This window comes from Meles meles, chromosome 5 (genome assembly GCF_922984935.1).
Source record: "Meles meles chromosome 5, mMelMel3.1 paternal haplotype, whole genome shotgun sequence".
Classification (NCBI taxonomy): Eukaryota; Metazoa; Chordata; class Mammalia; order Carnivora; family Mustelidae; genus Meles; species Meles meles.
In genome coordinates, this window is record NC_060070.1 from 142,592,292 (window position 1) to 142,616,841 (window position 24,550).

At 48.8% G+C, this 24,550-nt stretch overlaps 1 protein-coding gene and 1 non-coding gene across 7 annotated transcripts in view; both read right to left on the reverse strand.

Annotated features, from left to right (window-relative positions):
- The window catches only part of ATXN1 (ataxin 1), a 394,638-nt gene that overhangs the window by 4,020 nt on the left and 366,068 nt on the right, over positions 1-24,550 (reverse strand). For all 6 annotated transcript variants that reach the window (XM_046004627.1, XM_046004628.1, XM_046004630.1 and 3 more), the window contains one exon: positions 13,679-15,737. In XM_046004627.1, coding sequence (XP_045860583.1) covers positions 13,679-15,577 — 1,899 coding nt within the window. In that variant the 5' untranslated portion in view covers positions 15,578-15,737. The remainder of the gene's footprint in view (positions 1-13,678; positions 15,738-24,550) is intronic.
- Positions 2,029-2,154, reverse strand: LOC123942939. The gene has a single exon (XR_006818561.1). It is a non-coding gene; the product is annotated as a small nucleolar RNA SNORA40 (small nucleolar RNA).

Genomic DNA, 24,550 nt, shown 5'->3' on the forward strand with positions numbered 1-24,550 from the left:
CCTTCCTGAAGGCTGGGCAGCATGTGGAGAGGTTTGAGGAGTGGACAGTGTTGGGTAGAGGGTAAAATTTAGGACACAGAGGGCTCATGGACTTGGCCCATCCAAGGTCAAGTACCAGGTACTCGAATCAGGCTGTGCACTGGTTTGAAGACAGATATCTAAAGTGGGGGAAGCTCAGTATCCTCTCAAGAGTCTGCTGTTTTGTCTACCACCATGTGCCATGTGTGCACTGTGCTAAGGAAATAAACTGAAAATCCAGTCCTAGTCCCAAAGTAGTTCACAATCAAGTGGGCAAATAGGCACGTGAACATAATTGCGGACCAACGTGGCGAGTAGGGTTATAATACCTGAATACCAATATTAAGTTGCTGGAGGGCAGAGGAAAAGCATAGGCCTGTTTGAAGACGAGGTGACTAAGGACGTCTTCCTGGGTGAGAATACACTGTGCTAAGTTTTGAAACATACTGGGGGGTGGAGTGCAGGTGTGGATGCACGGGGATGACACTCCTGGAAGTAGGGATAGGTGAGCAAAGGCAGGGAGATAGTGTCGAGTGAAAATCCTACTGTTACCATTAAATTAGGCTGAAAGGCACTTGAGGTTCTAACAGTTTAATTTTCACAGAAATTTATTTTCTTCGACTTTATGTTATATAAAAAAGAAAAAAAAACAGTGAAGTAGGTTCAAAGAGTCAGTTTCCAATAGCTTTTCTCAGGGTAGTACACTAGGTAATCTGGAACACTCTTCTTGCTGAGGACAACTAAATACTCTGAACAAAAACCAAGCAAACAAAAACTAAGGGAAAAATGTAAAACATGATTTTTTTTTTTTAATGGCATTAGACAGAAAATAAGATAATGAAAAACCACCGGGTAAAGCTCAGAAAAGGGTGATGGTCGAGAGATTTAAACCTATTTTCCCCTGAGGGCATCTGCACATTCCAAATTTGAGCAGTTTCAAGACCAAGTAGACCTCTGGTAATCTCCAGGGGTCGGGGAGGGGGAGAGTAGGGAATGAAATTCAGGTTCTACCCTTCCGGTGTACCAAGGCAGGGTGCTTTCTGGTGAGCACCACTCTTTTGGGCTGTGACCCCAAAGTGCTGAGTGCTGTACTCTAGGAGTAAGATGAACCAGAAGTAGACAGGCCCTCTCAAGGTCTGAAGCTCAGATTTTGATCATCTTAGCCCCTAAAACTGGGTTAAGGTCATGAATTATTTCCAGTTTTTCAAATAAAAGACACTCAATTAAATAAGAGGGACAAGGTCCATGAACAGACCAGAGGATGTGAATAAAAAACCCAATAGAAACAACAGATAATAGAAACAGACCCAAAGCATGGCGGTGGGGGACTTCTGAAGTAGAGATATCAGATACAGACATTAAAATGACCCATGTTTACAATATTAAAGGAGGTTAAAGACAAGCTTGAGGATTTTGGTAGAGAACTAGAATCTATTTTCAAAAGATCGTGGAAATTTTAGAATAAAGAAACATACATTCACTAAATCAGGAGAACACAATGGATTTTCCAACAGAATAAACGTGGTTGATGACAGAACTGGTGAACTGGATTCCTTAATTAATTGCTGGATTCCTTAATTAATTGCTGCTTTGGAAGAAACTACACAGAATGAGACACAGAGCCAAAAAAAAAAAAAATAGTTAACACAGAGGAGAGGTGAGAGACATAGAAGACACATTGAGAAGATCTAACAGACATGTAAATTGAATCGTACCAGGAGGAGAGGGAGATAATGGGGCAGAATGAACATTTTTGAGGAGATAATAGCTTGGAATTTTCCAAAATTGGTATAAGACAATAATCTGCAGATTCAAGAGGGCCTAACCCCCAAACAGGGAAAAGAAAAAGAAGTTCTCACCTCAGCAGGGCACAGTTTAACTGCTACAAACCAAAGACAGGAAAAGAAAATTCCTGAAGTCTCCAGAATAAAATATACATTACCTCCAAATAGACAACAATTAAATTCATAGTTGACTTCTCACTAAAAAGAACGGAACTGTTTTTGGCATCATGTGCCTTCTCACCTGTATCAAAACTCGCACTGAACGATGAGTTCTGGGTTGCAAAAGAGGATTTGTTTTTCCCACTTGTCTAAGTCTTTGTCTATGAGCTAAACGAAATCAAAAGCAAGAAGTCTGTCCATATTCAAGCAGAGATCAGAGAAGCCCAACCATAAGAAGTGTGGGCTGACTGACAGCGACAACTGTGGGTTGAACAAAAGTTCTTTGTAAAGGGGTTATTTTGAAGACTGTGATTCCCACTTTGGAGGAGCTAAGGTGATCGGCAGTGGAAGGACTCCCATGTGAAATCCCTTAAATAAAAATGTACTGACTTAAAAAAGTGGAACCGTTTTGTCTAGAAGACAATGGGATATCTTTAAAACACTCAAGAAAAAGACTTGCCAACCAAGTCTTTGGTCAAAAGGAGCCTTCAGGAAGGAAGGCAAAATACATTTTTCAGACAAACAGTAAGTAAGAGAATTCACCACTAATAGATATGCACTAAAGAAAATACTACTAAGTATTCCTTATATAGGAAAAAAAATGAATCTATATGGAAGTTTGTAGATGCAGGAATGAACAAAGAACAATGAAAATGGTAGATGTAGGTAAATCAAAATAATATTGACTATAATATTAAAAATGTTTTGTTGAATTTTATATGCAGGCACACATACACAAACACAGAAGTAATTAAAATATAACCCCCCAAACCCTAAAAAGTAGTAAATTTCCATGTGATATGGACTGTGGCTTTCCATTTTACCTACTTTATCTTTTTTGGTAACTATGATTGGTTTAGTTGTACACACACTTCTTGAATGATATATTTTATTTTTTCCATAAAAGTCATAATAAGTATTTTTAGAGGGAACAACTAGAGTGAATATTGAAGTTTCCTACTCTAGTGCATGTGTGAATGTGAGCCCATATAAATGTGCATATTATCAGGGGGAAATTGTTCTGGGCTATTTTAATAAAATAAAGAGAGCTAAACATTTTTTGAGTGTCTACCACCTGTCAAACATTTAGGTACAAACTCCCCCAAAAGTATTTTGTTTATGTGCACAGCAGACTAGCAAAAAGAAGTACTAGTGTTCCAATTTTACAAATAAGGAACTACAGTCTCAGAGAGATTAAGTCATTGCCTAACATCCTAACTATGAGCTGATGGAATAGTGATTTAATCCCAGTCTTTGGCCCCCCCAAACCCATTTTCTTTCCCTTTGCTCCTATCTCTGCCTCTGTGAACAAAGATATTACAATGCCACTAAAAGAGATGAATTTAACATTTCCACTACCCCCAACAGTGATAAATGTTAGCTGAAATAAGTAAGATCCAATGGCACAAGCTCATTGCTTTATTTCACGGTTCAGCAAATCGTGGAATAGTGTCTGCCTTGTACCTACTCATACAATTCTAATCTCCCTATATAATGGGTGAGGAGGATGATATTTAATTACAGAGCTACATTATATCACACACACATATGTATTTGCATTTTTGTATGTACAAAGATACCTACAAGTTACAGTGTCAGATGGGGACGCCCAGCCAATTCCAACCGGGAGGACCATAAATACTGTCTCAAACCCCTTAGAGCATTAACATCATATGCCATGCAGAAGGAATGAATCCTACTTCAAGTGGGGATTGTTTAGCTGCAATTGAAAGTCACAGAAACAGAGTTCTCAAGTGTAAAGACCTCCTAAGATTCCGTTTGCCTATCCCCACCTAACACTGGTCAGAAGTAATGGGATGTCTGTAACACTACAAACCCCATCTCTAAACACACTGGCCTCTAGTATGCTTTGCATTTTCCCACGTGATTCCCCGTACTTGGGTAGAGTCTGTCTTCTTGCCGACACCTGCTAATGGTCAAGATCTTGAGGTGTGAGCCTTGTTGTATGAACTCCTCCGAGTGGCCAACATTTCAAGCTCTGAATGTCACATTTACTATATCCTTGTAGACAAATCTAACTGAAAACGTCCACACATTACCAAGTATCTGTAGATACATTTTTATGATGAAGTATCTCCAAGGCCTTTGTAAGAGGTAACATTACTGATCACTCCGAAAGCTATGATGGAGACGTATATGCTTCCCATGGTATCGTAATTGGGGGGGGGGACACTTTGAAAGCCCTTTATTACTCTTTCATCTCAAGACTCCCAAGATGAGTCTTAGAATTAAATGTTGTAATGTGGTCCATAGCTTGAAGAGCCTACCTAAAAATTCATGAAAGTGACAAGGTGAGAAGAGAGTATTTGAGCCCTGGACGAAAAAGAGCTGATAAGATTAGAATTTATTTTTAAGGTTGGGGGAAGATCTCCTCCACTGTTTCAAAGGCTTGCTTTGGGTCCCTTCCTCCTAAATTCTAGATGTGTCTCCTTCCAGAGAAGCTCTGCTGTCCTGGGAAAGGCACCACACCACACGTTCTCAGCTGGTCTACGCAAATTAGGAGCAAAAGAGTATTCAGCTGTTCTGATTGTTGTAAGCAGTAGGCAGGATAGCTCTGGCCGAATGTTATTTTTGTTCTAATTGCTTACCCTCGCTAATATTTATCTTCACTAATATTTTTCTCCTCCATAATTACATAGACTGAATTATCTAGATAATGCATTTTGGGGGTCTGCATCTATGTGACCTAAAATGAGTTTTTTCCTCTTTCTTTGGTGGAAGTCAAACTCTTACTGCACATATCTCAAATAAGCCCACTAATGCCTTCACCACAAATCTATTTTTATTTCATAATTGGGCTTGTCAGGAGGACACAAACCTTCTTAAAGGTTAACTGATCATTAACAGTTAATGAAGAAATCACACCGAGGGCTTTTTCGGTGGGAGTATAGATGGTTAGGTTGATCTCCTTGGAATCCCCTTGGCGAGGAGCATTACCTACCTCAAAACAGCCTGTCCTGTTTTGGAGATGAAACAAAGAAGGTGGGATTTGGTGACATGAAGTTACTTGAAACCAGAACATTCAGTCTGTGAACTGCTTGAATCTGGGCCCACGTGGGTCGTCCCCATGGTGTCAGGAACTTCAAGATATTATTGATTGAGTATACATGTTCCAGGGTTTACGGCTTTAGCAACGTTCAGTATGTAATCCTGAGTACCTGCTAAGTATTCAGGACTAGAAAAGAGTTCCTCTGGTTGAAGATCCAGTTCTTGCCTTCCGTGGGGGAGACAGAACATGCACACGAAACAAGTAACTTCACAATGGCAGAGTTGGACAATGGCAGCCATGTTATCTGATGACATCCGCTAGGGCGTCTACTGGCAACTCAAACTTCACGCGTTCCAGATAGCCCTTCTGGTATGCCCTTGCTCTGGTGTACTGGTGCCTGCTTGTTCTTCTTCATCTCCATGAAGGGCATCCCCATTCTTCCAGGAGTTTGGGTCAAGGTGCTGGGAATCATAATTTACTCAGCTCTTTCTCATCCTGCACAACTCCAAATTATAAGCCAATCCTGTTGGTTCCATCTTCCAAATGTATCTAAAATGAGACCATTTCTTCCTGCCTCCACCACCACTTTCCTGGCCAAGCCAGCTTCCCACTGGGAGAAAAAGCTGCCACGAACAAGACCAATATGATCTTTAAACCGCGCTGCCATCACTCCCTGCACTGTAGTGACCCTGATCTCCTCGTTGAACTCCGAAAGACAGGAGCCTCTGGGTCTGTGCGTCTGCTTTTTCCTCCATTTGGGTTCCTTCCTGCCCTGTGTACTGCTGCCTCCCATTCCCCTTTCTAGAGAGAACCTCACAGGCCACCACCCTGTTTAAAGTAACGACCCTCCATCCCTAGTATTCCTATCCTCTCTAGGCTGCTTTATTTTTTTCCCATGGCACTTATTATATTTGCTTATGTATTTGTTTGTATCACCTCTTTCCCCAAACTCCACCAAGACTCTATGTTCCACGAGGGTGCAGATATTGTCTGTTTTGCTCATTGTTCTCTCACCAGAGTGTAGAATACTTTCTGGAGTGTAACAGGTGCTAAGTAAACATCTGAAAGCCTCACCAGTTCCGTGTTCGCTTTCCCTTACGTAAGAACACTGCAATGGCATGAATGGCCAACAGAGGTCAATGTTTAGACACCGGAAGGCTCTGCCTGTCCTTGTTTCTTTTCACCAACTGGGACTAAATTGGGCTTCCGGTCCTCCCCAGGGAGAAGAGCAGAGCCTTCCCTGGGTCTGGCTCACCCCTGAACAGGTCGCTTTCTGGGCTGAGTGACAGCTGCCTCGACTCATCTTGATGTCACCGAATCACACTGCAGATGCTTTCTCTCCACTCCTGAGTTCCCTTTTGCTCTGTCGGATGGGCTAATAATCATTAATTCATTTTACGATCATGCTGGGGTTCAAAGAGCCTCTGATGAAACCCCAAGGAAAATATATTCGGGAGGGCAGTGCCATATAAAACCCAAGCATGTTACATAACTTCTGGCGGCTCAACACGGCCCATTTTTTTTTTCAACCCATAAATACATTCTTTTCCAAACACTTTGAGCAGTCTGCAGGATGAAATGTGAGCATGAACAGCCTTTGTCCTATGTCAGCTTGAGGCCCCTCTGCCTTTCATCTCTGGATGCCTTGTAGCCAGCACCTCTCCTTTTTAGGGGCGGGTCACCTCCCATCCTTTTCCACCCTTTCCTGCCCTCCTCCTGCTGCGGCAGGCACACCCGTTAGCTCACGGCTGCTTCTCTGAGAAATCTGCCCACCCCTCTTTCTCTCCAGCAAACCTCCCCCCTCACCCCCGCAAATCACCTCCTTTAAAACGATCACTTCCAATTTCTATGCAGGATGGAAGCACCAAGACAGAGAGGCAACACATTCTCGCTTCTGGGCTGATGATTACTTATTCAATGTCCCCTTCCTGGTCTGGCTAATGACTGGCTTTTATGATCATTTTTAGCTCTTCTGTGTAGAAGCTTAATAAAATTCTCTTAACTACTTAGTCAACGACTACCGTGTCTGAACACTGTATGCGTATCTACATATTTATGTTTTTGCGTGTATATTTCAATCTTAGATTGGTGCTATGTCTATATACACACATATGTACATATCACCAAAAACAAGATATAAAGAAAACAAAACGTCTGTTGTTTAAATATGTCTCCCCTTTCCTCCACGAGAATCCCTGTTTTCGCGAATGTGAAGGGCATCTGTTTTACAAACCATTTCTGCCTGATACTGTCCCAAACGTACAAATTCTGCCCCTGCTTGGGATCAGCGAGATGGCTCAGAAGCCGGGCTTCAGTCAACATGGCTGGCTTTTGGTGAAATTATTAGGTTGGGGATTGCCAACTTGGTCAACAAGTGAAATACTTGATCCTGTTTTACCAGGAGGGGAAAAAAAAAAAAAAGCCAATCTGCTTTCCTTGAAGGCCCGTGTGCATGACTATGTTCTCAACACGGAGCAGAGATGACCGGGATAAGCGAGACACCCATTTACGCCAGTGTTTAAAAATCATTAATAAAAACAGTCACAACTCTTCAGTCGAGTGTAAGAGTATCTGTGAGCATTCTATTTAAAACATTTAATCATGTTAAATGCTAAAACCTGACTCAGTCTTTGGCGGAAGCGTTTCAGGGTTGTTCGGTAAACCCACACCCCGGCTCAGAGACGCCCCCAAACACAAATGCCAAATGACACATTGGGTTCTCCTCGCATGCTGCAGGCTGGCTCCCAGAGCCGACACCGCGGGGAGGCCCCGTTAGGATCCGACTCAACAGGTGGCTGAACCAGCTCTCAGGCACACCGAATTCTATGGCACCTGCCCTCCTCTTCTAGGGTCTTAAAAGGTGTGCCTTCGGAAAACAACGTATTAGTCTCTGCTAAAAAGAAATGAGGGATCAAGGCCACTAAGCGACAGGGAGGACCCTTAAATGCATATTGCCAAGTGAAAGGAGCCGGTCTGAAAAGGCTACCTAGTGTGTGATCCTAGCGATAGAACATTCTGGAAAAAGCAGAACTACAGAGATGAGAACAGATGAGTGGCTGGGTTGCCCGGACTCCGGGGCAGGGGTGGGGATGGGCAGGAAGCGTAGGTGAAACGGAGATTGTCCGGGCAGTGAAACTACTCTGAATGATACAGCGGTGTACAGGTGACGTGCCGCATCTGTCGAAACCTGCAGAGTGCACAGCACGGAGAATGAGCCTTAACAGAAGTAAAATCACCTATCGGTCCTGGCTGATGCGTTGTCTCACAGGCCACTATACATATGCACGACTTTAACAACAGGGGAACCTCCGTGTCTGGGAATCTCTCTACTTTCTGCTCGTTTTTTTTCTTTTTAACTTAAAACTATTTTAAACAATAAAGCCTATTAATTAAAAAACAGCTATAACCAACAATGAGAGTCTGCTTCCCTAATACACATAAGACCCCCCCTGGTTGGGGGCACGCCTATCACACATGGGCTAAAACAGAGTCTTTTTCTTTTTCTTTTCTTTTTTTTGGAGGGGTACACAGGCGCATCAACAGAAACGTGCTCTTTCTGTTGGAGCCTTTCTGGCATGAGCAAGGAGGGGAGGCTTATCGCCGACTGCTGGCCCCAGCGCCGGGCTTTCGCACACGGGGGAGGTCACTACCTATTTTTTGATACATTTGGATTCATTCCCACCAAGCCCCGCATGTGAAACGCTGGCAAGTCAGTTTGCCTTGGCTGCTAAGGGACCATGCAGACTTCTGTGCTGCTCGCATGAGGTTTGGCTATTTTTAGGCATCAGCTAATCCATTAAAACATAATGCTGCCACTGATGAGTCATAGAACCCAGCAGTCGAATTAGAAATCGAGGCATGAAAGAAAAGCCGCTGGCCGACGTGCAGGAAACATCATTGTAACACACTGCACTAGCGTGTCTGCACACACGCATGCACACATGCACACACATGCACCCTCCCCCACGGCCCCCCCCCCCAGCTCAGCTACGAAAGGTAAATGGCACCGAATATTAACCAACCTCCAAGGAGGTAAAGGGAAGCAGTCACCTTGGGAGGATCCGGGAAGTGAGAGACAGCAGCTCGCCAGTGAGGAAAGTCACCGTCCAAGGAAAGTGTCACCCCAGAGCACTTTGCAAATGAAATTTACTACCATGCTACTGAGCAAGTTTTGCATGCTCCTGAGCAAAGCTGAGCCTGGGGAGCAGGAGACAGAGGGATGGGGGCGCTGCTCACAGGTGGTGCGTGTTTGCTCGCTGGAAGTGGAGGGGATGGCATCCCGGGCAGAGGTTGCCCAGGGGGCGCCTGGCACAAGAAAGGCGCATGGAACCTCTATTTTGGGGGCTCTTACTGACGTGGAGGGCAGGGCCGCCAATGCACTCCTCCAGGCCAGCACACGCTCCAAGAGATAAGGCAGGTACAACTGGCTTGCAGGAGGGCGTTTAGCCCTTTCTGGAGAAATAGCGGTGTGGGTGCTCTGGAACTTGTTCCTCTTTTCTGGACTTTTCTGGACTGCCTCTCCTTTCATAAATTCTTTTTTAGACCATGAAGCCTTCTATTTATTTTTTCAGAATCTAATGTTTCTCCCTCTCTCTTTTTAAAGATTTACTTATGTTAGAGAGAGTGAGAGCACAAATGGGAAGGGCAGAAGGAGAGAGACTCAAGCGGACGCCGTGCTGAGTAGGGAACCAGATGCGGGGCTTGATCTCATGACCCTGAGAGCCTGACATGAGCCCAAACCAGGAGTCTGCCGCTTAATGGACTACGTCGCCCAGATGCCCCTAACTTTTCTCTTCGCAGGGCCAAAGCCACCTCAACGGAAGCAAGGAAGGTCACCGATGCTCTCGGGGCTTACAGATGCTACATTCTGCCTGCTCCGGTTCTTTTAGACACATTTTCTTCAATCCTTACAACAACCCTCATTCTTCCCATGACGTCAGAGGACTGGAAGGCTGAGGTAGTTTGTGCAATCAATACAGAATTTGTGCACTAATTTGCACACAATTTGCACAAGGTTCCAGTGCTTAGGGAGGGGTGGGAGAGAGATCCTGACTTAGGTATTTTTAGCTCCAAGTCCTGCATTTTCTTCACCAGCTCACTAGCTGCCCACTCCAGCAGAGAGGATGCCCTGTCTTCTCACTGAGCCCCACTGGCTCCCACTAGACTGCTACAGACTCACAGACCCAATCTGTACAGTTGGGAGAAGAAAATCCATCGGATTACACTTGGGAGTGAGGCCCCAAGGGAAGGGATTCTGTGGTCCATCAGGGCTTTCAGCTGGAATCACCGAGCCTGCGGGAAGCAGGGAGGCCGGCTCCCCTCCCCAGGGTGGAAGGTGCTCCCTGCCCCCACAGCAAACGAGGACGGAGATGCAGCATGGCCAGAAGGAGGGGTCCAGCGGCGCATTTGGTGGGAACCGATCACACCTGGAATTCTTCGCTCCCCCACAGCCGTGGGCCGGGGGGCTGGGTGCAGAGACTTTGCCTGTGCAGAACACTGCAACGGGAACAGCCACGCCACAGGGACAGGGACGGCTCCGCGACAGCGCTTTTCTCCCACACTGTCTCCTCCGGAGCTCCAGCTGAAGACACGCCGGAGGCGTCTTTCCACAATAACAATTAGGAGTTCAGCTCCTTAAAATAGTCACCGAAACGAAAACCCCCTCCGTTTTACGCTTCGGCTTTTGGTTAGCGAATGCTGGTGGTTTCTACAAGCTCTGTTCTGCGAGGCAGAGAAGCCTGGGACTCCAAAAATGGAGGGGGGCTGTGACAGATCTGGTATAACGAATCATTCGCCTGTTTCAGGGATGAGAAAAACGGCAGCTGGGAGGGAAAAACGACCCGTCTTGCGGCCAGCCAGAGCCCAGGCTGGTGGTCTTCCCCCACCAGGCCGTGCTGCATCCCACGGGGATGGGGTGGGTTTCCTGAGGTCACACGCATCCCCGTGGCTCTCTTTCCACGCGGGAATCCCAAGCCTGGAGTCACAAAGCCACCCAGCTGTTGTATCAGAAACCATCCCTTCTCCCACCACTCCCCCCATCAATTTTGTGATTTTGCTAATGAAGAGAAACAATTGGCACATCCCTCAATCTCCCCGTGGGTGTGAGTGTCAGTGATTTCTAACGAGTAGAGAAGACATGGCTGATTCTCCAGTCTAGAGCAGAAAACTTCTCCGCGCCACACTGGCGAGGGAGGCAGCCCCGCAGCCCCGGGAACATAAATTAAATCCAGATATCAGCTCTCTGGCTCCCTTCCTCTCCACCCCCCCCCCCCGCCCCACTTTCTCTCTGATTTCTCCCTCATCCTCATCCTGTCACTCGTGGCGACCACAGCTGGTGGAGTATCTGAGCTGTGATGATGTCAGCCTGTTTCTGATAGGCTTCTGGGGAAAGCGACAAATCGCTGGCCGCGTCGGGGCCTTGTACTTTTTGCCTCTCTAGCTCAAAACCCAAGCCACCTTTTCAGCAGGCGGCAGCCGTCCCCAGCACGCAGGACCCCCACGCGGGGCTGCCCTGACAGACCTGCAAACGGGCCGCGACAAAGATTCTACCTTCTAATTTGCACCTTGGCTGTAGGCAGAGACTCATGGTCTGGCTGCCGGAAGGAAATGAGACTTCCCGGGGGAAGCCAAAGGCTTTATCATTCAGGCACAGGGGGCTGCCTGCTTTCCAGAATGCCCAGTCCGTCTGCCACCTCCAAGGGCCTGGGAAGTTTGCATCCACGAGGCTGCCAGGGTCTCGGAGATGCTGCCCACAGCCAGAGCTGTTCTCTGTTCTCAGGGTGAAAGGAGGTGCATGGGTAAGGAACCAGCAGCTCTCCAAGCTGACCTCTCTTCCTGTGCCTGCTCCCCGGTCCTAGTACCGCTTGAAGGGTTGAAGGCACCCAAAAAAATGCACTTTCTTTCTTGTTCATTTTCCATGCCTCACCTGGAGTGTGTTAGGAGACAGCTCTGCTGAAGGCAACTCGTTTTCCTTCTTCCCTGTGCCCACCTCCAACCCACGCAGGCAGGCAGGAGTGAGCGGCCCCTATGGATGGGCAGGGTGTTCGAAATAAAGATGCCACTTAAAAAAAAAAAAATCTGATTTTTGCATTTTTTAAAAAATCTGAAATTTGAGAAATCTTCCTTGGATCTTACCAAAGACTATAAGCCTATGGTGACCGTGCACCAGAAAAAAAGACATCTTTGGAGGCCAAGAGCTCTTGGCAGTGTTGGCCCTCTGACATCTGCTCATTCACAAGCACTTCTGGAAAAAGCCGCGAAATCCCCCCCTTCCCTGAAACTTGATCTCTTAAAAATATACTCAAACAGTTCAAACCATTAACTGATTTTTCTCCTGTTTTGTTTTCCCAAACATCACCTACAGCCTGACCGTTCTCAACTCAAAGCTGAAGGAGATGCCCTCACTTGGGGGTTTTTCGAAGTCCTCCATGCAAACATTCCCAGGACAGGCCAAACCTGTTTGTCTCCAAGCCACCTGGATGGGGAAAGTGCTGTTTTCTACAAAGGAGCTGGGGAATAGAAGTATTCAAGTGATTTAACAGACTGTTAAAGAGAGGACCGAAGGAGACCATGGAAATTAACAGAGTTAATAGTACTTCTAGGCTTTAACACAACTGACCTTGGCTGCATCTTACCCTTTGGGATTCCTATTTACTACATGCAGGAGATCACCTGGGATATCAAGACGATGTTGACCATGCCTTTGATTTTCTACATTCTGATGCTTTGACGTCTTGGAGCCTTGCTGACTGGAGGGACTGCCCCTCTTGGGGTTAGCTTCACGTGTACACCAAACACCCAGCCCCCCTCCTCCACTGGGCTCTCACCTCTGGGCCACTGTCCATCTGCCTTCATCACCCCATGCCCAGGTACCAGATACCCAGGGCAGCCCCTAGCTTCCCCAGAGCTCCCAGGAAATTATTCATGACAGTCAATCCTCAGCCTGATTACCCCAGGTCGCTCAGTCCTTCCCCTGGAAACCACCATACAGGCTCTTGGACATGTTCTCTCCTGGTTCCCTCTGTCTCCTGAGTGACCCGGGTGCTTCCCCGTGTGGCCCTGCTTGGCACGCCCCGTCTTTTTGGGATCTGAGTACCTTTTCAATGGTATCTGTGCTCTCCTTGGTCGGCCTTACAACCCCTAAATGATAACAGCATCTACATTTTGAAACACAGATGTTGGAACGGGACATGGTGACTGTAACCATCTAATGTCCCCACCTGACCAGCACTGTCTTTTTCCTGACAGGTAAAAAGGGCACAACGACCCCAAGAAGGGCCCTGAGCCCTGCAGTGTTTCTCAATCAGGGTTCCTCATCTAAACCACAAAATGAAATATAGAATATTCTATACCACAGAATTCTTAGAATTCTTAGAATTATTCTAAACCAGAGAATAAAAAAATATATCTATCTATCTTGAGTGGTGATTTTCTGACTCCTATGGAGGACGGTCCCTTACCAGCTTCAGTCCACAGGAGCAGGGAAGTGAATTCACTACAAACAGCGGATGCCTCCGGCACTGGGGCTAACCCTCCCGCACAGAACCGGCTGGGAAAGGGGATGAGTCTACAGTCTGGGTATGAAACCCTGAATTCTCGCCATAGCTCACTCGGGTCTGCCTCTTAGAAGACACCCTGGCCAGGAGAAGGTGATAGCGGCATGGTGGGTGCCCCTACGGGGGGGAGGGGCGGGGCCGCTGACCATTACCTGTGCTCGATGCTCCCCGACGGCAAACTGGATCACAGCGACGCCGGGGTGGTGGCTGTCCTCGATCCTCTCTACCGTGCTGGAGTCGATCTTCAGGTCGCTGCTGATCTCCGCGCTCTGGATGAAGTCCTCCGTCTTCAGGTCCTCCACCTTCTTCAGCTCCCCGTTGGCCAGCTGGATGATGGAGCCTTTCATGAAGTAGGGGGGCAGCGTGGGGGGTGCCGCGGCGGGGGACGCCACCGACTGCACCACGGGCAGGTGGATCTGGGCCTGCACCATGGCGGGGTAGGCGGCCTGCGTGACCAGGGCCTCCGGGCTGAAGTTCTCGCTCTTGGGAAGGGTGGTGGTGACGAATGTGTGAGGCATGGCCGCGAACTGGGGCGACGACGTGGCAATCGCGGGGGCCGCTCCCGAGCCCTCCACATCCGCGCTGCCCACCGGGATGAGCAGCGGCTGCGTGCCGGGGATCACCAGGTGCTGGGGCAGGCTGCCGGCGTACGTGATCGCTTGCTGCTGGCCGCTCAGGTAGCCGATGACCGGCGCCTGCGTCCCCGCGTAGAAGGCCGTGGCTGGCAGTCCCACCGGGAGGGGCTCTGAAGCGCTGTGTGGGGTCTGGATGACCGTGTGGGGGGACAGCGTGGCCACGGCGGCGGCCTTCACGCCCTCGGGGCCCAGAGCCTGTTGGGGGGACAGCGCGTAGGACCGGTGCGCGGGCTTCCCCAGGTGCAGGCCGCTCTTGTCGTTGAGCGTGGAGGGGGAAGCCTCCCGGTGCGCGACCTGCTGCACCTCCAGGTCGGTGGCGGGGGTGTTGCTGGTGGGCAGGACCATCACAGAGGCCCGGACCCCCGAGGAGTCCCGGCCGCCGTAGTCGGCGGCGCTGGGGTGGACCACCACGTGCCTGGACTCGTACGGGTGAGGAAGGGACTTGCCGGCCTTCACCAGCCCCAGGTCGGCCGAGCTGGGGGCCCCGTACCTCCGGCCCTTCTCCACCTCCCCGTTCAGGAGCTCCTTGGCCTGCATGGCCTGCTGCAGCCGGCCGCTCTCGGCTTTCTTGGCGGCCTCGCGGGGCACGAAGTGGCTGCCGGAGTCGGTGTATTGCACTACGACCTGGGGGGAGGGCCCCAGGGTGAGCGTGTGTGGGATCATCGTCTGGTGCGGGTGGAGGTGGACGGGGATGGCCGGCGGAGAGGCCGTGCGCCCGGCGCTCTGCGGAGAGCTGGCGATGTGGACGTACTGGTTCTGCTGGGTGGGTGGAGGGGACCCCGGGGTGATGAGCCCCGGCGTCCTGCCCAGGTGCTGCTGCTGCTGCTGCTCAGCCTTGTGTCCTGAGGCTTGGCTCAGACTGCCCATGTTGGCCAGCAGAGTGGAATAGGCCTCCAGCTGGGAGCGCTGGGATGGAGTGGTGGCCCCCGCGGCAGAGGCCACGGCACTGGTGACCGGGCTGGCCGTCGGGGAGATCAGCTGGGAAGGGATGAACCCGGTGTAGGGCCCACTGTACTGGGAGGACCCGATGAACTGGAAGGTGTGTGGCAGGTGGGCGTACTGCACGGGGGACACGGGCGTCCCCGACTGCGGGGGAGGGTACACCGCGGGCAGCGTGCTGGTCGCCGGCACAGACCTGGGCGCGCTGGGCGGGGAGTAGTCCAGCCCCGTGGACAGCGCTTTGTGTAAACCTATTCCCTGTTGTAAACCCAGCTCCGCGGAAGTCCCTGCCGGGCCGAGCCGGCCGCCCCCGTGGGCGCGGCCCCCGGGGTTGCCCGGGAGCCATGCCACGGCCTCCGCCCGATGGTTGTCGCTCGGCGGCGGGACGGCCTTCTCCTCCGAAGGCCGGCTGGTGGCGGGGATCTCGCGCTTCTTGGGAGGCAGGCATTCGTTGCTCCGCTCTTGGTTGGATTTCATTTTTCGCCGTCCCCCCTCCACGGTGACTGTTTCACTGTCTGGCTGGCTCTGGTTTTAGTCTGATACATGGAAAGTCACATTTGATTTCTGTAGGGGATCCAGGCTCTTCATGAGGAATCATCTCCCCGTGGGTGCGATCGGCCCGCAGCAGCTCTGGAATCTGGGAAAAAGGAAGAGGGTGGGGACAAGGGGAAGAGACAAGGCAGGAGGAAGGGAAGAGGGAAAAGGAAATCAAAATATCAGACTGAGACTAGGCCTCCGGCTTCATAATGAATTCCCCAAACCTGATGAGAGCCCCAACCTGAAAGCATTTAAAACACTCCCCGTGCTGGACAGCGGGTCAGGAAGATGAGGAATATCCCGGGGAGACAAAACCTTAAAGCAGATGCTGCTTCTTTTAATTTTTAAATTTTTTATAAGAAGTAGGTTCCAGCCCAACGTGGACACCAACACTGGGCTTGAACTCTCGACCCTGAGATCAAGAGTCAGATGCTGAACTGACCTAGTCAGCCAGGTGCCCCACAGCAGATTCCTTTTTATGGCATTAACAACTCCCCTAGGACTGTCTGCATTTCCTAAGACCTGTATCTCAACATACCCTCTCTCCCTTTTTAAAATTTTCTTCTTAGAGGGTAGATGATTTATTTCTTAAATTTCCTTTTCAGAAACACTGGTCTCTTCCTTGCCTCCTCGTTCCTTTGCCGGAAAATCAAATGAAGCCCATAGGGAGGGTGACATCAGGGAGAGTCAGCCTCCTATGCAGGTGCTGGGAAGGAGCAGTGAGGAGTGGGGGTCCCGAGCGGTCTCCGGGTATAAGGTCTGAAGCCTCATCCACTGGAGCTATTACTCAAAGGTTCTGCCTGACTCTGGGTCCATACTCGATCCACAACCATTCCTTGTTCCCTAACACACACACACACACACACACACACACACACACAGTACACATGCCAACTCAGCAGAGGGAGCCAAAAATAATCTTGTGCTCTACAAGTTTCCAAAGAATTCCCAGTACAGCTACTCATATGGTAACAGAAAGCCAAAAGAAATCTGCGAGACAGTTAAAAACTGAATATGGTTATGGTTAAAAACAAGACTAAGAATGCACTAATAGGGTGGATGGATTGAAGGGTCTTTCCCTCCCTCCCTCCCTTCCTTCCTTCCTTCATTTATTTCCAGGTAGTCTCTGAGTTTTCTCTTCACACAGCCCCCCTCTCCTTCTCTTTGGAACGGGCCATCCCGCCATTAACCCTAGAGATGAAACCTCTTTCAGATCAATCAGATCCATGGGCTTACCCCTGATCTATAAATCAACAGCGGCCCAGGAGCCAGGTGTTATGGACATACATCTCAGTCTCTCAGCGACCACTGCACATGGATGCCCACCGGCATCCACGGCACCAAGAAGGCTAGCCAGCAGCAGGTGTGAGTGCCCCCTCTAGGAACAGCTGCAGACAGGACCACCCCTATGTGCTGGGATCCTGGAAAGCCGTGGCATGGGCATTAGGCTTTGGGAATTCCAGGCCCTGGGGGGGGGTTTAGCATCTCTCCTACCCAGATGCTCTATTTTTACGATCTGATTTTAAAGCAAACACAACAAGGTAGCTTGTTGTGGTACCTGATCTTAGTCAACACCCCAGCAATGGTGATATCCCTACTGTAACACGGTCTCTTTCCTCTCCTCTGCCTGCGCAACTTCTCCCCCATCTCTCCCGGGGAGCTCCACTCCCCCACCCTAATCTGTAACTTTTGTTTTGGTCCGTGATTTAGTGGTCCTTGCTGCCCTTGCTCCAGCATCACCACGAAAGGGGAGATGGCACCGAAGGAAGTCCCCATCCTTAATGGTTGTGACGCAGGTATGTATGAGGCGGAAGTATGTAAATCTGGCTTCTCAATGTCAAAGCTCATCTCAATACCAACAGGATTTGTCAGGGGACAAGAAAGGCACTTTAGAGACTGGGATGGAGGGGCACCTGGCTTGCTCAGTGGGTTAAGCGTCTGCCTTTGGCTCAGGTCATAATCCTGGGGCCCTGGGATCGAGCCCCACATCAGGCTCCCTGAGTCTGCTTCTCCCTCTGCCTCTGTCTCTTCCCCACCATTCATGCTCTCTCTTTTTCCATCTTTGTCTCAAATAAATAATTAAGCTCTTAAAAAAATAAAGACTGGAGTGGAAGCAAAAAAAGGGAAGAGATCTAGGATGTTAATGCTGGAGAAATAACTGTGTTGAAAGAGTAATGTCAACGATTTGCCCTCCCGAGCTAGGGCTTTGAGAAGTCCAAAATAACTGTTCTCTGCAGCCTTCTTTTATAAACAGTGCAGCACGTAATTCACACACAGTATTTGCAAATCAATCAGGATGACAGTGCTATTTTCTCCCTCTCTCTTTTGTATAGTGGTAAGTACTATTTTTTAAAGACTTATTTATATATTTTAGAGAGAGAGGGAGAGTGCACGCGTGCGGGAGCAGGGTGAGGAGCAGAGGAGAAGGAGAAAGAAGGCTCAAGCACACTCCCCACTGAGGGCGGAACCTGCCACGGGGCTCGATCTCACCACCCTGAGATCCTGACCTGAGCTGAAGTCAAGAGTCGGAGGCTTAACCAACTGAGCCACCCAGGCTCCCCAGTGCTATTTTCAAAATAATGACAGAACAAAATTAAACTACAGAATTGTAAAAATCAGTGGCCCCTTCTGGCTGCTTAAAATGTACTGACAATGATCTTTTATCTTTAGATTTCAAGAGTCACTTAAGAAACAACTGTATAAGCTCCCACATTCCCAGACCAACTAGCAAAGAAAAGTCATTTAGGAGATCTGCTCAAAGCAAACCGTTCCCTGCGCCCCCTGCTGGTTCCACGCCAGCACTGCTCCAATAAAACCCCACAGGATTTCATTAGGGATGTTCATCCAAGAGTGATATGTCAGAATCCAAAATGAGAACATTTGCATATAGTAGGCCCAGCCAGTAAGGGAATAGGTTAATTAGCCCAAGGCAGCTCGAGGCAAGAAAAAGCAGCAGCATAAAAGTCCTTTCAAAGCCAAGCAAAATGTCAAACACATTCAGAAGAGGTCCATTAGCAATGCAAATGTAAAATTGCTTGTACAACCAAATGCACAATATACAAAACTAGAAAACCCCTCTGAAGGTACTTTTTAAAGAACCCAGCTTTCGTGAATCTGAAAAGGAATGCTGACTTGGTTCTCAGTAGTGCTCTGGTTTATTTATAGTGCTTCTTTGAGACACACTGGCTTAGCTAGCCCTCAAGGTCTCCGTAGAGCCTCCAGGGCCGGTCTTCTGCTAATGGACCACGAAGACATACTGGCCTTAATGCACAGATTCAAATTTATTCTTCTGAAAAGCCATCCATTGATGAACGTCTTTTCCAGATAATACTAATGATAAATCCAGGATCCAGAGATAAACACAGGTGCTGGAAAACCTAGGGCCAGACTGATAAAAAGTCCAATCTATCCTCCCGCTCCACGCAGAAGGACCACTTACCAGTGCAGCTTGGAGGAGACAGGGGCTCTCTAATTCTGGGGTCATGTGTCCTTTCTCTATGCTCACCGGCTCTGTACTATCTCAATCTCCCATGAGGGAGAAGCACTGTGAGGGGAGGGATTGAGTCGCTGTATTTTCAGAGGACCACCAGAGGGCGCCACAGTTTGCCACCAAGTCCCTGGAAGGCTGTGGGACTGGTTATTCACCGCACTGAAGAATGGAAAGGTGTATTTTGAAGGTTGAAGAGCACGTAAGGGAAAAAAGGAAGGGAGAGGAAAAGAGATACAAAAAAAGAGAAGAAGAAAAAAGGAGAGTAGGATTTTTGCTTTCACGGTCTCTTTCTAGCTGTAGACAAATGGCTTCCTCATTTCCTAACTTCCTAATGGACACCTAAGGGTGTCCCTAATTTACCTTCTTGGGGCTGAAACACACCCGTGGTTCACCCGGACCCCTGGGATGCTCACTTCTGGATGCAAAACAAAAAGATTTCTTCCAAACATGGGGCCACACACTACTTTATAGATGCCAAGTTACCAAAGAACCACACGTGCGGACCCATGGTGCAAACATTATCATTAAGACGGTACTGGGTGGGGGCACCTGTGTGGCTCAATGGGTTAAAGCCTCTGCCTTCGGCTCAGGTCATGGTCTCAGGGTCCTGGAATCGAGTCCCGCATCGGGCTCTCTGCTCAACGCGGAGCCTGCTTCCTCTCTCTCTGCCTGCCTCTCTGACTACTTGTGATCTCTCTGTCAAATAAATAAATAAAATCTTTAAAAAAAAAAAAAAAGAAGGTACTGGGTGAATCAGGGCAAGCTTACAGATGGTTTGCCTAACAATTTCTGTTCTGAATGTGCTCATCTTAAGTGTTTTTATGTCTACATTTTTCTCTCTCTCAGTATTTTATGATTTAGCTCAGGGACGTAAAGCCTAGCTCTCCAGAGTGCCGGCCTCAGACCAGCAATGCCGGTCCCCACCCCCCAACCCCCGCGGCCCCCAGCCACTCTAGAAATGCAGGATCTCAGGCCTCACCCAGCCCTCCTGATTTCAGATCTGCATTTTAATAAGCTCTCCTGATGATTCATAGGCACAGAAAGGTTTCAGAACCTCAGGTATGAGAGTAAATTTTCTAAATCATCAGCTACTAAACAAATTAAACATCTCTAGCCTTTCTTTCTGATGGGGTAGTTTCTGAGAAACAAAACTGGATGCTGCCTATGCAAACGCATGAGTGGATGGGGCCTCAGAGATGGGCAGCTAATATTTAGGGACTATCCAGGGGTTTATTTTGGGGTCACTTAGACTCAGTATAGTTCTAAGTAGGGAATGTTCCTTTTCTTCCGGTTCTTTGTGCCTCCAAAAAATATTTGGAAGCACGCTTTAAAAAAGCTGCTATCATCAGTTTTATACATGACTTAATCATCTCCAAGAAGAAAAACAAAATTCAACAAAAGAAGCCCCACGCTTCCATCTCTGCTATAAATTCAACAAAATTCCCCCACGACCACGGATTTATGCTCTTTCAGAAATGATAGGGAAACGAGATGCCTTGGAGCTGGCAGATGTGGGAATGTGTCCCCACTGACTCTTAGTCTTGTAAATAACAATGAACTGCTTTGAGTGGAAGCCACTCCTTAGAACTTGATACATACAGTCCTAAAAAGGCACCCCAAGGTCATGGCAGTAAACTGGGGTTGCTCTGCTGAGCCCGCCCCATGGCGCGAGTTTCTCAGTTTGAGTGGATCCCACAGAGGCACGGTTTCCGAGTTAAAGAGGAAGAGCTGCGGAATGATGAGTCTGGGTCAGTTCCAGAAAAGCTGGATGAGCATTTAGGAGACAGAACATCTGGCCCGGAAGGTCACCAGGGCACGGCAAGGGTTCTCTAAGTCTGGATCTGGAACGTGCCAATCTTCCTTTCTGTTTTAGTCTACTGCTAAGCTGGAAGGTCCGTGTCGTGCCCTGCAAAGAGGACTTCGTTTAGGTTAAATACGAAAAGTCGGCCTTGGGGCGCCTGGGTGGTTCAGGGGGTTAAGCCTCCACCTTCGGCTCAGGTCATGATCTCAGGGTCCTGGGATCGAGTCCCGCATCTGGCTCTCTGCTCAGCAGGGAGCCTGCTTCCCCCTCTCTCTCTGCCTACTTGTGATCTCTCTCTCTGTCAAATAAATGAATGAAATCTTAAAAAAAAAAAAAAAAAGAAAGAAAGAAAGGAAGAAAGAAAAGTCGGCCTAACCCTGTCATCCATGGGGCTTCCAGAATGGAGAAAGGTGGGCTGAATAGTAGCACGGTTAGATGCCTTCACAGTCGGTTGGACAAGCAGCCCCAAGGGAGGTGGATCGCTCATTCATTCATCAACTACTGACTTCATCTCTAGTACGTGCCGTGGGCCTTAAGTGTTCAGTGTCCGCATGGAGCGAATGGCCCAAGAGTACTCTATTTTTAGTTCTATTCTGTTCAACATTTTATTAGCGTTTTTGGTGTCATAATTAGAGGTAAGAGAAAGCTGGAGGAGAGGCTTTATTATTGCAATTAATATTCAAATACACAGGTCCTCCACTTTTTGAAAGTTTGTTGTACACACTTTGCTTTTGCTAAAGACATGCATTAGCACCTGCTTTTGAAAACCAAAAGAAATCCGAAGAGGATTTTGCTCTTACGAAAAAGGCTAAAAGCAAAGGTAGCCTTCAGCATCTGTTTTGCAGGGAGGGGTGGTGGAAGCCGAGCGCACCCTGAGCAGTGAGAGTGGCGCCACCACGCGCCTTTCCTGGGAACTACACCCAGCATCTCCGCCGTGAGCCTCCCGAGTTCGAACCCTGTTTTGCAGCCTCTGGGCTTTATCTGGATTTATTTCGTGCATCTGTTAGCAAGATGTGTCCTGAGGTATCATAAAAGCCTAAGAGGGGTTATTTGGGGGCCTGGGAACGCTAAAACCTCCTCCATGTAAATTAATGATAATTGCTTCTTCATTTAATGTCATTTTGGTGTACAAGAGTTTTCATAGGAATGCTCTACTCTGAGATGGGCGGGGCGGGGGTGGGGAGAGGTCCTATATATCCCCAGAAGCTGGAAGTGATGGCACGAAACCAAGAAAATTAAGATTCATAAGAGTAAACGTAAATGCCTGCAGTCGGTTTCAGTAGCTCAATGCATTTGATAGCAGGGGCTGCAGGGATCTGGCTTAGGACTGGCTCAAATGAAGGAGCCCAGGAGTCTTGCATTCCACCACCCATTTAATGGGAACCAACAGTTTGGTAGGAGGCCTGAAAGACTGGAGTAATTACCAGCTTCACTGATAGATGCGCAGTGTTCAGAATAAAGGATGAAAACTGCAACATTGTATGTTGGTAAAGCCAGGGTCCAAGGGGTCAGGACACGGTGGGGTGGGTCTGGGAGGGACGATCGGGTTAGCAAGAGGTCTGGACACAAGCCAGGCAAGGAACGGAGGGGCCAACGGAGAACGTTGGTCTGGGGAAGTGCAAGAGAAGCCAGATTGTAGGTATAATGCTCAGGTCTGTAAAGGGCTCTCCCTGGAAGGTGGGAAAACAGACCTGATCCCCACATTACATGAGTATACACAGTGAAAATCAGACAGCAATCAGAACTGCTCAGAATGGGCTGGGCTGGATGCTTTGTGTCACCCCCAAGCACCAAGACCGAGTTTGGAGGCTCTAGCTGATGGTCCCACATAGGTGGGGCGGACCCCTCGCCTTGCCCAGGTGCTCAGGTCACCTACTTTTATATTTTTTCATCACAAGGACTTTGAGACTGTGATTTTATCTGTGTCAAGGGGGCTTGCTTAGGATAAGCCTCACCTACTTTCCAATTTTCTTTTTTGCTGTGTCCTTCACGAAAACCGCTCATTTGTTCCGTCTGCTCTGCCTAGCATGGAGCTTTGCTGGCCCGGTCTCTTGGTCCAAAATGAGGCGGCTTCTAAAGGGGATGGAGGGTCCCACCCAGGTCTTGTTAGGCCAGAGACCTCTTGAGAGGTAAGCACAACTTTGCAGAAGAGGCTGATATCCTCACCCTAACACACACAGGCCCCCCCTTTCTCTCCTCTGCACCCCGGGACACGGATCTTGATCTTCACAAAAGTGCCATGAGCTCAAAGAGAAAAGCAGAGTGACAGCTTGTCATGCACAGTCTACACAAAGTCTAAAGACAGAAAGAACACGTATATGTGTCCCTTAATTTGTATCACTAATCAGACAGGGGAGGGGACTGAACAGCGGACCCCCAAAAGGTATGTCCATCTGGAACCGATGAGTGTGACTTTTTTTTGGAAAAAAGGGAATGTAATGGGAGGAGGATCCTGGATTATCCAAGTGAGCCCTAAATCCAATGACAAGTTTTGTTGTAAGAGAACAGCAGAGAAAGATTTGAGATGCGCAGGCAGAGATAGTAGAGTTTATGGCCCAAGACCAAGGAACACCAGAGCCTCCCAAAGCTGGAGAAGGCAGGACAGATCCTCCCTATGAGCCTTGTCTCCAGACATGTGACCCCCAGAATGGTCAGATATGTTTCTGTGGTTTTACAGAACACCGCGTTTGGGGTGATCGGTCATGGTGGCCCTAGGAAATGAATACGAATGGCGCCCATTGATCGATCAGCTAATACATACCAATAACTCAACTTCAACATCTTATTTACCTCTCACAACAAACTCCTGGGGTTTGTGTTTTTACCTCCATGAGGACACAGGCTTGGGTAAGGCATCAGAATCAGAGAGGGGAGCTAGCTCTGGAAACAACTTTCTTGTTCTTTCCAACCATGATGCTGGGCGGACTGCTGGAGCGGGATGTGCTAGGGGGATGGCAGCCCTGTGGCAAAGATCCTTTTCTTGCACGTGCGAAAGATCCAGGCTGCACTGAGGTAAGGGGGGAAAGACAGCTGAGGAACTTGGAGCCAGCGCTAATCATGGACCGTGGCCAACGTAGTATCCAGGGCCACGGGCTGGGGTGACTAGAGACCAGATCTTGTCACCTCACAGGTAAGTGAGCCGGGGATCCCCAGCACTACCCAGCTCCCAGCTCAATGCCACCCACCCAATTCTGATCTGGATCTTAGTACCAAGAGCTGGATGGTTGGATGTTCAGCCGGCAGAGCCCCCCAGGTGCCCCTCATCTCTAGAATGCTGTGGCCTCAGGTATGGGCACTAAACATACTACAGTGATTAGAAGGTATGAATCCGCTCCTAAGAGCACAGTCCCATTGGGGTGCTGCCTGGCCAGGCGTTGCACCGGGAGACTGAGAGTCATTCTTCTGATTGAAAGCCTGAGTGAAGAGGTTGGAGACGAGTCCTCCAGCCGGAGGGGTGCTCTGTTCTGCTGCTGCTACAATCCTCTGCTTGGCAAGGAGCAAAACCGCCGTGTCCCTCACCCCTCAGCGGGGCTCCCCTCTTTGCTACTCCTGTGAGCCACACGGAGAGACAGCCTTCACCAAGTTTGGGCCAAACTTGACTCTGCTTCCTGGCTTCTGCCGT